At 44.5% G+C, this 14277-nt stretch overlaps 1 protein-coding gene across 1 annotated transcript; it reads left to right on the top strand.

Moving 5' to 3' along the window:
* On the top strand, positions 1 to 14146 carry sv2 (synaptic vesicle glycoprotein 2). Its single transcript, XM_070972697.1, has 13 exons — positions 1 to 432; positions 1414 to 1512; positions 1945 to 2106; positions 2474 to 2636; positions 2905 to 3026; positions 3558 to 3721; positions 3808 to 3888; positions 10827 to 10925; positions 11307 to 11395; positions 11526 to 11653; positions 11931 to 12026; positions 12286 to 12445; positions 12660 to 14146. Exons 1-13 carry the CDS (start codon positions 339 to 341, stop codon positions 12841 to 12843), a joined length of 1641 nt encoding a protein of 546 aa, XP_070828798.1. The 5' UTR covers positions 1 to 338; the 3' UTR covers positions 12844 to 14146.
* The last annotated feature ends 131 nt before the right edge of the window (positions 14147 to 14277 follow it).

The raw sequence follows: 14277 nt of genomic DNA, 5'->3' as shown, positions 1-14277 counted from the left end.
ACTGCTCGCACGGCGCACACGGACAGACCTTTCTCCTTTAGCCGCTAACGTTACCTCCGCTCATGTAAGGCTAAAGCACCACGACACACTGTGGTGGTTCACCCCAAACAACTCAACCCAAACGGACTGACTGACTGGGGGAGACGCTCAGGACGTGAAAACCGCCGCTGACTTTTTACTTCCTGGTCCTCCTTGTCAGGTTAGCTTCAGCGTTAGCTAGTCGTCATGAGATAGATGTAGCGGATGAGGCAGTGATATGGACCCGGACAGGAGTACAGTGGAGTAGCTAGTCTTGCCCACAGCTCAGCGCCCATATTAGAGACGTCTGATTTTGGGGAATGTCTCGTCACGTGCGTACCGGAGACACGGAGGCGCGAGAGCCCCTTCTCACCGGTGATTGCCTCGAGCCGGACGAGCTGGACTCAGATGAAGGTAACAGCCGTGCAGCTCCATCAGTAACTGCTGTTTGAGTCGTGTTTAGTTTGCTAAACACACACACACAGAGAGCTACAAAATACACGCCAGGTGCTTTTACCTCTAAGATATAGTTTATTTTATTCGCTTAAAGGCATGAAAAAGCAGATTTATTCCTGTTATGAGATCCAGGAAGCCACATCTCAAGGCTACCAGGACATGATTTGTAATGCATGACCACACATGCCTCCATGCATCAGTTCCAGGCACTGGTGGGAAGTAATGAAGTACATTTATCAACCACTGTGCTTATGCACAGTTTTGAGGTACTTGTACTTGACTATTTGCACTTTATGGTACTTCTGCATCACTGCATTTCAAAGGGAAATGTTTAGGATGCATTTATCTGACAGCTGCAGTTACTTTTCAATTTCAGGGTTTCCGTAAACACATAATAAGCTTTGAAAATCAATGCATTGCTGAAGATTAAAATAATATTTGTTAACATAAATAAAGTACTTCAAACTAGCTCCTCTCTTCAGTCATATATAATAATGTATCAGTCACAGGAGATTATTTACTACACAATGAGTACTTGTACCTGTGATAAGCACATTTTGCAGATAACACTTGTGTTCTGTTACTAAGAAAGTTTTTGAATGCAGGGCTTCACCTGTAATGAAGTATTTTACATTGTTGTATCTGTATGTTTACTTAAGAAATGAACTGAATACTTGCTCTGAGCTTGTTAGGGGGCCCCGGGGCCAAAAGTGGCAGTTGGTCCCTTGTTCCCTTTCCCATTTTAATCTGTGAATCGAGTTGTACATTGACAGAAGATAACCAGCCACTATTCTGATAATCAGTCAATCGGCTAAATCACTGATCAAGCTTGATGGCTTGATATGTAACAGCCAAATTAAAGTCTGAAGCTTTTAGACCTTAAAACCCTCTGAACCTCAGTTTCTCCTAACCTGTTTGTGGATTTTTGCTGCTTTTCAGCTGAAATAATTTTCGACCGGAGGGCATCAAACATCACACGAGATTCTGGTGTGGGGCCACAGAGAAGACTGACATACGAGGAGGCGGTAGAGCAAGCAGGTACGTTTGATGGTTTGCTGCTTTTGGATGTAATTTTTGTTTATTGGGAAAACAAACTTGTAAATCCTCCAATGTAAAGCTGCACAGAATATTCTACTCATGGTCTTGTAAAAGCTAAAATAGTTGGTTCAGATGAAAAACGCATCATCCACAAGCAAAGAATGTTAAAACTAACCTTTGTAGATACACATCATTTTGACCTGCAGACACATAGAAGACATAAAATATTCAAAATAAAATTTGAGGACATCATTGTGACGGAATTCCACTCAGTTTCCGCCATGTTGGATTTTACAGTATCTTTAAACCTTCTCCATCCTAGCTGTGTGTGTTGACTATTACATTTGAGTATATCCAAAACAGACCAGCAAAGACGTGACTTGATTCTTTAACAGATGATTCTGTCTCTGTTTGTTCTGCTTCTGCTCTCAGGTTTTGGTTTGTTCCACTGGCTGCTGTTGGTGGTGTGTGGTTGGGCCAATGCCAGCGATGCCGTGGAGATTCTCTGCGTGTCGTTTCTCCTGCCAACAGCGCGCTGCGATCTGCTGCTGAGCTCCTTGGACATGGGCCTGCTGACTGCCAGCATTTTCCTCGGTGAATCACAAGTGTTTGACAAATCAGTTATCATACCTGAGCTCTGGCCTGTGGCCTTGAACTGTGAACTTAACACAGAACATGATGGTGCAGTGTAGACGGGCTAAAACTAGAATCTGAATGAAGCTTTAAATGAGTCTGAACTGTCCAGTCCAACATCAGCGCAAAAGGAAAATAACATGACTGAGAGTCTACAGCCCTGCCAGCTAAATGCTAATGTTGCTATGCTAAATGCTAATGTTGCTACGCTAACATACTGAAGTGAAGCTCTTATAATGTTTACCATGAAAGGACAGAGCCTCAGTGTGTTTTTAAAAAACAAATGAGGGTGTTATTGTCTTGTTACCATCATGTTCCTGTTTTCCAGGAATGATGGTGGGCGGCTACCTGTGGGGCTACATGGCCGACCAGAAGGGCCGACGCAGGGTCTTGGTTGTGTCCCTCACAGTCAATGGGGTGTTTGGAGGCCTGGCCAGTGTGGCTCCATGGTTCTGGCTCTTCCTGCTGCTGAGGTTCATCAGCGGCATTGGGTGTGCACATGATTTGCATATTTTTTAAGTTTTTTTATTCTGTGTAGTCAATTAGCCACATGATGAATTAAGTGTGTTTATTCCCACATCACCTAGGTGATATCACTTCAGTTATATCCAAAATACCAGTCAGGCAAATCATCATGGCCTGTTTTGAAAGTTTGACCTTTACTCTCAGTGCCCTTGCTTCACACGCCGGTGATTTCTTCTCCTGAGCAAACAGTCGCAGCAGGGCAAGAATTGAAGCTGTTTCCTTCCTCTTGTGCAGGGTCGGCGGGTCGATTCCTGTTATCTTCTCCTACTTCTCAGAGTTCATGCCCCGCCTAAGGAGAGGGGCGATGATCTGCGCTCTGGCCACCTTCTGGATGGCAGGAAACATCCTGGCTGCAGGTGGGAAGAGGCATGACTCCCATAATTACAACATTATCAGTGATGCAGGATAAAAACACAAGCGCTGCCACTCCTGGTGTGTGAAAGACACATTCAGTGTGTTACTGTGCATGTTAGAGCTAGCTAGCATAAAGTTTGCCTGCTAACATGTAGCTTGCTGGTGTAATCAATCAACCTTATAATAATTTTGTGTTTAATTTGCATTCTGTCTGAACTGATGGTGATAGTGGAGATACAGGCAGGAAGTACAGGCTGTGGTATACATATAAACCACCAGGCCGGTTAAATCCACATTTTTCTCCTCACAGTCATATCTAGTGATTGGCATTCAGTGTCTGTCACTGAAAAATGATAATCATCTGTTGGAAAATCCCTGAATTGCAAAGATGTAGATTTACAACCTCTGAGGCGAAAGCATGAACTTCCTTTGTAGACCCTATCAAAATAAGACCGAGAGCACAGAATTCTGGAACAGAAGATGCATCCTCATGAGTTCACTTGTGAGGACGGTGTGTGTGTTCCTGTCTGCAGGTCTGGCCTGGTTGGTGATTCCTCGAACGTGGGCACATTTTTCTCTGGGATGGCTGGACTTTCAGACCTGGAGACTGTTTGTGGTGCTCTGCTCTGTTCCCAGCCTCACGTCGGCCCTCCTCTTCAGGCTGCTCATGCCCGAAAGCCCCAAGTTCCTCATGGAGGTATTTAAAGACCAGACGAGCGCTTGTGTTTGCAGGCTGCATTTTCCTTCTGAGCTACTTTGACACTTTTGTCCCGTGTTTCCCAGGCTGCCCGGGAGAGAGAGGCCATCCACGTATTCCGAGTGATGTTCGAGCTGAACACTTGGGGAAAAGGAAAGGATTTCCCGGTACGAACTAACACTGAATAGTTTAAAGCTTCACTCAAAATATTCACATTAGAAATCTTAATCAATATTCGATAGATCAGAAGATTCAGCTTCTTCTTCTTTACCATCAAAACACACACACCTTATATGACAGACATTTGAAGCTTCATTCAGAAACCACAATAGAAGCTTTGAATGAAAAACAAAACTAAAAATAAGATATTTGGAACAGCCTCAGTACAGATTTAACATGTTTGATTAGACAGTGATGTAACACAGGAGTGCAGTGGTGAAAACGATGAAGTCCACAGATGTGGCGTACAATAAATATATAAATACAACAACAAATAAACAGTTATTGTACTCAGGAAACACAAAAGAGCCAATCAGCTGCAACGACACACCTGACATGATAAAGGCCATGAAGAAGACAGAGAGTGCAGCAGGTGAAATTAGGGCTGGGCGATATGGCTGAAAACTCTATTGCAATATAAGTGTTTTATATTGGTCAATATCGATAATTATTGATATTTTTATGACCTATTTAAAATAAGGACCAGGAGAAAAATACATTCAATTTAAACATTTTTATTTTAAATTGAACCTTCCTCTGATTATAATCCCCTCAGCTATCAAGGCAGAAAGGAAAGGAAATGTCAACACAACCATGGAAAACACTCAAATAATGAAAGTAAAAAAAGTGTAAAAATGTAAACAGAGAGAAACCTGAGAACTTTTTTCTGCAGGTTTAGTGCAGAAAGTTCACAAGCTGATTCACCTGCTGAATAAAATGTTTTCAAATATGTGCAGTGTTTTGGAAACATAGCAGAAACTGAGGTAGACTTGACATCAGTAACATACAAACAAACAAACAAACATGATAGACAGCACAGTAACACTGACTGAACTATAAAACCAGCTTAGACATATGAACAACTTTAGTCACTCTTCTTACTCTAAACATACACGAACTATTCAATTCTATTTTTATTGCAAGTGTGTTTAAAAAAAAAAGAAAAAGCATGTGTAAGAGATGTTTATAACCTGGCTTCTCCACAGTGCTCAGTGAAGCATGTCTTTAGCTGTATGATATGCCGCTGCCTCCATTACGTCTTCGTGCCTTTTAGATGATTTGTCATCAGGCACTGAAGCTGATACCTCTGCATGGTGGTCTGCTGCTTGTGTGGTGGTGCTGCGGTTGGCGGACGTTGGCGAATACAGCTGCGCTCCAAAGAGTGAGCGCGGCTAAGGTGGTTAAACAAGTTTGTGGTATTACCGGTCTTGGTGGGGACGACAGTCTTGCATAAGTTACAGACAGGGGCGGCGCCAGAGAAATTTGATTGCAGGTGCTAGGGGTGTGCTCCAACATTGACTGGGGGTGCTCCTAGAAATACAGTATGTGCACAAGCACACACACAAACAGTAGTAACTACACAACGTTAATATAGTTTTGCAAGTATTCCAGAACTGCATTATTATGCCGCTGTCTGACATTCACTTCATTCAAAAGCCAAAGGTTATGCACAGATCGAGAAACAATGGGATTTCAATGACATTATTTTTTTATTGAAGTGCAATCTCTCGTGTGTCTCCCCTGGTGTCTCCTTCCGGTGTCACACCTAAACAGGCCTGTGTGACACGATTACTATTGACACACTGATTAGGTAACTGTCTCAAATCAGAACTGCATGAAAGTGGAAACATCCATATCAAATAATGTTTAAAACCATCGTGCCATGAGAGACAAAACATCACAATGCAAACACAATAGATAACATACTTGCAAAGAGCATATCAAAACAGCAACCCATCACCATGGGAAATTAAAAAAACACTTCCCATCTGACATACAGTATCACAGGAGGACTATGCGATGGTTGTTATGGCTGAGGGCGAATGCTTCGATGATCTTGTCAACGTTCAGGGCTCGTGCTCGTTTAATGGTATATTGAATTGAATTGAATTGAATTGAATTCCATCCATCCATTGTCTTCCGCTTATCCGGGGCCGGGTTGCGGGGGGAGCAGTCTGAGCAGGGACGCCCAGACTTCCCTCTCCCCGGACACTTCCTCCAGCTCTACCGGGGCGCTCCCAGGCCAGCCGAGTGACATAGTCACCCCAGCGTGTCCTGGGTCTTCCCCGGGGCCTCCTCCCGGTGGGACATGCCTGGAACACCTCCCTAGGGAGGCGTCCAGGGGGCATCCGATAGAGATGCCCGAGCCACCTCAGCTGACTCCTCTCGATGCGGAGGAGCAGCGACTCTACTCCGAGCTCCTCCCGGGTAACAGAGCTCCTCACCCTATCTCTAAGGGAGCGCCCCGCCACCCTGCGGAGGAAACTCATTTCAGCCGCTTGTATCCGGGACCTCGTTCTTTCGGTCATGACCCAAAGTTCATGACCATAGGTGAGGGTAGGAACGTAGATTGACCGGTAAATTAAGAGCTTCGCCTTTCGGCTCAGCTCCTTCTTTACCACGACAGACCGATACAGCGACCGCATTACTGCAGCCGCTGCACCGATCCGCCTGTCAATCTCACGTTCCATCCTTCCCTCACTCGTGAACAGGATCCCAAGATACTTAAACTCCTCCACTTGAGGCAGGAACTCTCCCCCAACCTGAAGGGAGCAAGCCACCTTTTTCCGGTCGAGAACCATGGCCTCGGACTTGGAGGTGCTGACTCTCATCCCAGCTGCTTCACACTCGGCTGAATTGAATTGAATTGAATATTGATAGCCAAAAGTCCAAGGTTACTGCTACGAGCATCTCTGCTACTGCCCCTCAGATAGGTTTTCAAACGGCGGAGACAGGAGAAAGATCGTTCACAGGAAGAAGATGTAATGTCAGGGATACAGAGGAGTTTGTACAAGTCCATAAACGCGTCCTTGTATGTTGCCATGAGTGTTCAAAGTTCCAAAGTTGTGTTAACGGAGTGTCCCTGTTGTGATTTTCTTTCGAGAAGACGTCGGACTTGATGCAACTCTGCATTTAAGTTATCCTCAGTGATGTCATAATTCTGTGCCATAGTCAATAAAAAAGATCTGTGCTTTGGGTTTAGAGCTGAGACCCCTGACAGCACATGATAAAAAAGCACATGAGATAAAATGTCATAAAAATCTACTTTGTTTAATGATTTTTTATTGGATTTCATGGGGGTGCTATGGGGGTGCTATGGGGGTGCTATGTTACCACTAGGGGGAGCTGAAGCACCGGCAAGCCCCTCCTTGGCGCCGCCTATGGATGCTGGTGAAGAGTTTGATCATTACTGTCACTTTTAATGAATGAAGTATTTCATTTTTTAGTGCTGTGTTTGGAAGATAACGTGCACTAGTGCGCGTGCGCATGTGCGTGACGTCACGGAGCACCAAAGCGTGACTTTAGACTGTGGAGACATCAAAGCCACTCAGCCTATAAGAGTCAGGATCAGGTCTCACAGCACAGAGCGCTGAACGATCGAGACCAGTACGAATCAAAGGCAACGTTAGAAGCACAAACTCGTGAGGTATCTGAACACAATCCACCACAGACACTACAAAACATGGAGAACATTTCTGAGGACAGAACATTTTCTGAGGTCACCATAGTCGAGCCTTCTAGATCCACGTCTCCTGAGCGCCCTCCAGCCTCTGCTGGGGGCTCCGCACCTGAGGAGGGACGGGAGCTCCAGCCCCCCGCCACCCCTCCACCCCCCGCCGGAGAGGCCACACCCGCCACCCCCCCATCCTCCGCCAGAGAGACCACATCCGAGGAGAAGGGACAGAAGCTCAGTCTCAGCTTCGTCGTCACCCTGCTGACGGTCAGAGTGTTGTGCAAGTGCGGCGCCTTGGAGGGACTCAGCGATGAGGAGAAGACCACGCACATCAAGAGACTCCGAGACAAAACGATGGAGGGTCTGTCCGACATCAGCTTCGTCTGTCGTCTGTCGGATCTCAAGACCAGCGAGAAGCTGTGCAAGACTGTGATCAAAGAGCTGAAGAAGAAGTTCGGCAGCGGGCGGCAGCTGGGGGCTCTTATCAAATCAGTGGATCCAGCTGCGGACGCGACCGTCGTCCGGATTCTGCAGGACTGCATCCGGGATTTCACTGCGAGGCAAGCGAAGAAGAGAAGCGCCAGCGGTTCCTGCAAAGCTGCACTGAAGTATCTGCTCATGGGCATCGTCTTTCTTCTGGGATGGTTTGCCGTTTCCGTCCTGTTTGCCGTTTCAATTCTTATTCTCTAAGGCTTTGCTGGGGGGTGGGGGTGTTCTGACAGGGGATGACACGCAGCACAGGTCCGGGCTGGAGTCCAGCTTGGGCCGGCAAAGCTGCTGCAGAGGTCCCTGTCAGAAGAAGATGGGAGCGCACAGAGACGCAGTGATCAACACTGTGTCCTCTCAAGAGTCACTGCGACAAGACTCTTGAGGCTGTGCGCGCCTCCCGCTGTCATACGGGTTTTCTCCGGGTGCTCCGGTTTCTCCCACACTATAATTTACACAATAAATTTGTAAATTGTATTTTTCATGTTTCAGGAACTTCTTCCAGTCCTAATACTTACAACTGGTCAATGTTTACACATGTTATATTCAACTTATCTGACCCAGCAAGGTATAAACATACGAATGCAGAATTGACCAAAAAGTAAGAAATGCTGAGCTGGCTTACAGGACTGGGTCCTTCATCCCAGCAGCTGTCACACCAGCATGTCACTAGGAGCTTTTCTCCTAACAATACTGGCAATAGTGCTTTTTATGGGCAGTAGTATTTTTATAATCTGTACATATAGTTGTTTTTCAGTTTTGTATCCTGCGCACTTTTTTATCTGGACCCTTTTGTGCAACTGTTTTTGCTTTTTGTAACACTTGCTGGCTGTAAAGATTTAACTTTCCCACCGTGGGATCAATAAAGTCTGATCTTAGAGGAGTGAAAAGTTCAACATTTGCCTCTGAGATGTAGTGGAGTAGAAGGATAAAATAGCATAAAATGGAAATTTTAAACAAAGTATATCCACTTGTGCTGCTTTATGCTTCTACTCCACCATGTGCCACTATTGAACTTTTACTCCACTACATTCATTTCGCAACTGTTGAAACTTTCCCATAGTTTACCAGAAAACTCAAAGATTAGAGAAATAAAAAACAACTTACCCCATTAATCATCTCCCGATGTAGTTTTATGTATATAATATACACTAAAACTAGTCATATACAATATAATGATATACCAGTACTGTTATTTTGATACCATGAGCACATTTTACAGACAGGGACGGCGCCAGAGAAATTTGATTGCAGGTGCTAGGGGTGTGCTCCAACATTGACTGGGGGTGCTCCTAGAAATACAGTATGTGCACAAGCACACACACAAACAGTAGTAACTACACAACGTTAATATAGTTTTGCAAGTATTCCAGAGCTGCATTATTATGCCGCTGTCTGACATTCACTTCATTCAAAAGCCAAAGGTTATGCACAGATCGAGAAACAATGGGATTTCAATGACATTATTTTTTTATTGAAGTGCAATCTCTCGTGTGTCTCCCCTGGTGTCTCCTTCCGGTGTCACACCTAAACAGGTCTGTGTGACACGATTACTATTGACACACTAATTAGGTAACTGTCTCAAATCAGAACTGCATGAAAGTGGAAACCTCCATATCAAATAATGTTTAAAACCATCGTGCCATGAGAGACAAAACATCAAAATGCAAACACAATAGATAACATACTTGCAAAGAGCATATCAAAACAGCAACCCATCACCATGGGAAATTAAAAAAACACTTCCCATCTGACATACAGTATCACAGGAGGACTATGCGATGGTTGTTATGGCTGAGGGCGAATGCTTCGATGATCTTGTCGACGTTCAGGGCTCGTGCTCGTTTAATGGTATATTGAATTGAATTGAATTGAATTAATATTGATAGCCAAAAGTCCAAGGTTACTGCTACGAGCATCTCTGCTACTGCCCCTCAGATAGGTTTTCAAACGGCGGAGACAGGAGAAAGATCGTTCACAGGAAGAAGATGTAATGTCAGGGATACAGAGGAGTTTGTACAAGTCCATAAACGCGTCCTTGTATGGTGCCATGAGTGTTCAAAGTTCCAAAGTTGTGTTAACGGAGTGTCCCTGTTGTGATTTGCTTTCGAGAAGACGTCGGGCTTGATGCAACTCTGCATTTAAGTTATCCTCAGTGATGTCATAATTCTGTGCCATAGTCAATAAAAAAGATCTGTGCTTTGGGTTTAGAGCTGAGACCCCTGACAGCACATGATAAAAAAAGCACATGAGATAAAATGTCATAAAAATCTACTTTGTTTAATGATTTTTTATTGGATTTCATGGGGGTGCTATGGGGGTGCTATGTTACCACTAGGGGGAGCTGAAGCACCGACAAGCCCCTCCTTGGCGCCGCCTATGGTTACAGACCACATTGGTCTGACTACGGTCCGACTTATAAAATCCAAAAAACTCCATACTGGCGAGCTGACTCCCTGTTTTATTGACGATTTCTTCGCTCGCTGCAGCGCTCACTTTCTATTTCTTCATCTCACTCCTCGCGAAGCATCAAACACGAGACAACGAGATGGCGCAACCGGACTTGATCATGTAACATGATTGGCGTGTTAGCGTGTCTCTCTCACTGCTTAGCGATTACTCCCTACGTTGCTTAGTTACCTGAGAGCGAGTGGCTTTGTTCATGCAACCAACCTCGCTTCGCAACTTCAGGTTTCTTCTAACGAAGAAAAAAAAATCATGAATGTTTTATCAAACACATTTTTTATTGATATTGATAACATGTCTATCGCGAGACATATCGTTATCGTTTTATCGCCCAGCCCTAGGTGAAATAAAAAGGGAAGTGATATTTGTAATGAATGTGTATTTTATTTGCATGTGGTTTCAAGTTCTCTAAACACTTCCTTCACTCTGCTGTATATTAATCTGGCAGTGTAACAACACTCATTTTGAATTCCTTTGAAGGAATTTAGGTTGTGTGTCAGCTCCCAGCAAAGAGACGATCTGCAGGAGAGCAGAACTAGGGGATCTCGCAGAGGGAGACTTGTCCGTATCCTGAAAAAGGTAACAGTCACAAACCTTGATTGCACATCAACAGGGAGGAGTCAGACACATTTTTCAGATTCTGCTGTGTGTATTGAAGCTGCCTGACTTCACCTCCATAGACTCAAAGGGTCCTTCACTGTTCAGTATGTGTCCTTGGGTTCACACAAGCTTTCTGCTGGGCTTCTGTTAAACCTGTTTCTCAGTGCTGTAATACCACCTGGACCTGGTTTAGGGCTTCAGCTGCTTTATTTACATTAGCTTTTCATTCTGTAAAATGTCAGTAAATGGTAAAATTTGTTCATTATAGTGTTGAATCAAAGTCTTCAAATGTATTCTAAGAACCAAAGGAAAGAGAAGCAAATTGTCACATCTAACTCATGTCTGTGGTTTGGTTTGCAGGCCATGGTGCCCATTAAACAGATGTTTAAAGGTCCGCTCAGGTCCAGGAGCTTCATCCTGCTCATCATCTTCTACTGCATCTCCTTCGGGTGAGAAATCCCATCACACACACACACTTAATGCTTCGTTGTCGGATTCGTGTACGAGCTCAGGGCTCGTGTTTGATGTGACTCGGCTGGTCTGTAGCCTTCATTTTAATCCACTGAAGTCTGTGTGCAGGTACTACGGCCTGTGGATGTGGTTCCCAGAGCTGTTTAAGAGGATGGAGGAAGGTGGCTCGCCCTGTGCCAACGTATCCCTCCCGTCTCTGCTCCACAACCAGAGCTGCTACCCCGTCAAGACAGCAGGTGTGTATCCGGGTCGACAGAGATCTTATGCCGCCATCAGCTTTTTTCTTCCTCCCGTCAGCGAACGCAAAACTGGACCTGAGCCGCGAAGTTCAAGAGCATGACACTTTTAACTTGCCTCAGAAACATGATGCTCAGGTGAACTGGAGGCTGCTGGGATACGCTCCAGCCCTCCTGTGACCCAGCACAGGATAAGCTGGTACAGAAAACGGCTGGTGTGGATGTTTTCTCGTACTGTCCTCACTTAAGCTTCCTGTGTCTGTCTCTCACCTCACAGTCTATATGGAGGGCTTCATCATCGCTGCATCAAACCTACCAGGAAACTTCTTCACCATCCTGATGATGGACAGCACCGGAGGGAAAGCTCTGCTCTGTGAGTCTGACCTCTAGGAAACTGTTTTACTTTCTGTCTGAAGTCTGCTCCTCCAGCTCAATATAAACCTGCCTCCCTCTGTTGAAGCTGAAGTTCTTAACTCCTTTATTTCCAGGCTGATTTTCTCCACACATGTATTTAAAAGAATATTAAGATATTGTGACTGTAGAAAATAATAATTATCCTTTTTAGTTTATGATCTTTCTGTCTTACACCTTCAGTCCCGCTGTGATGTCTCACCTCTTTGTTGTGTCTCCAGCCTTCAGCCTGCTGCTGTCCAGTCTGAGCATCTTCCTCATCTACGTGGTCCAGACCAAAGTCCAGAGCCTGATCCTGTCGTGTGTCTTCAGCGGCGTGTCGGTGATCACCTGGAACGCCCTGGACGTGGTGGGGACGGAGCTCTACCCAACACAGCTGCGGTAATGTTTCTGAAAGCTCAGCTAAAGTTCAGCAAAGTTTAAAACATGGCAGCTTAGAGTTCTGTCAGTCTGGATTTTTAACAGGAGACGCGACCTAACAGTAAGTAGGCAGGCACATGTAGAAGGTTTATATGATTCATTTTTATCAGTGGGCAGATGCTCTGTTTTCATCCCTCAGCTGCTCACGTGTCCGGTGTTTCCCTTCTTCTTTCAGGTCCTCTGCGCTCGGTTTCTTCACCGGTGTGGGCCGAGTGGCGGCGATCATGGCAAACGTTGTCTTCGGGAAGTTGGTGGACACAAACTGCGCCGTGCCGGTCCTGCTGGTCTCGGCTCTGCTGCTGACCGGAGGACTGGTGGCTCCTCTGCTTCCACAAACCAGGCAGACTGAGCTCACCTGAATGCTCAGACGCTGTTTTAAAGCAGACATCCTCCCGACGTCCTCCTGGAGGCAGACTGGAGGATCGCTGCCTTCACATCTCCTGTTTCTGCTCCCGGAGGAGTTTTCATTCCAGTGCCTTCTGTCGTCTCTCTGTGCCTTCTCATGGTGCCTCATTTAAATGCCAACAATGAGAAAACGCAGAGGGCTATCTGCACCTCCAAAGGAATTATTATTCAGGAAAGTGAGCAAGAAGAAAAAGAAATGCCTTTGTACCAAACCTTCAAGGACACCTTTAAAAAGTTTGTCAGTCTCTAAACACGCCAAAAATCTTATCTTCCAAGTCAAAAAACGTGTTCCATGATAATGAGTTTCTTGATTACGATCAGCTGCTTTGGGCATCATTTATGAAAATGTGCCTGTTTATGTCACCTTGAACACAAAAAGCTCTTGAAGGAGGTTTCAGAGCTTTTCCGTCTGATTGTGTGATTCAGAGTTTTGGGTCCTCTCAGTCAAAGACACATTCCACGTCGTTCCCTCAGCATGTTTACTGTCATTTCACTCTGCTTTTCAGACTCACTGACCTGCGCTGCTTTGAATATACTCATGAATGTCTGCTCTCAAAAAGGAAAATCATTAGTGGCCTTTTTTTAAACTCTAAGTCGTGTGTACATTTATGCAACTCTGGATCATTTTCACTGTGAAAGTGTGTCAATCTGTACCCAAACTGTTATTTCCTGCACTAACTGGACCACAGCAGTTCCTTTCATTCCTGTGGAAGACCAAATATTGTTCATTTCAGATGACAATCATTGTCAAAGGACCAGATCAGGTACTGACCATCTCTGAAAACCTTTTGGGACTACATTGTTTTTTTTTTAATAAACACTGCTTTTGTTAGCTCTCAGCTGTGTGTTTTGGTGTGGTATCACCTGCGATCTCACACAGCTGAGTTCCTTTAGTACAAGTACCGATGCAACAGTACAGAAATACTTCACCACGAGTAAAAGTCCTGCATTCGAAAATGTACCTAAATGAAAGCAAATTAAGCAAAACAATCAGCAAAATGAAACTAAAAGTCAGGAATAAAAGTCCTTATTTATAAACTTAAAACTATTTATGACATTATTAGACGAGTAAACTGAGTAAACAGCTGAACTATTTTATTTGAGTTAGAAAACACCGGTTTAATGTATTTCATGAGCTTCTTATATGTTTTTGTAAAATCTGAATCTGTCAAATGTAGTAAAAAGTACAATATTTCCCTCTGAAATGTAGTTAAGTTGAAAAATAAAAAATGGAAATACTGTGAAGTTCCTCAGAAGTACTTGAGTAAATGTACTTTATTTTCCGCCACTGTCAAACATACCAGAAAATGAGGACGTCCCCGAAATGTTGTGACATTTTCAAGGAAGCGTTCAGGAAAATCTTCCATATTTTACAGAGGCCACATTGT

Source organism: Chaetodon trifascialis, chromosome 10 (genome assembly GCF_039877785.1).
Source record: "Chaetodon trifascialis isolate fChaTrf1 chromosome 10, fChaTrf1.hap1, whole genome shotgun sequence".
Taxonomy (NCBI): Eukaryota; Metazoa; Chordata; class Actinopteri; order Chaetodontiformes; family Chaetodontidae; genus Chaetodon; species Chaetodon trifascialis.
This window is presented reverse-complemented; position numbering and strand designations above follow the sequence as displayed.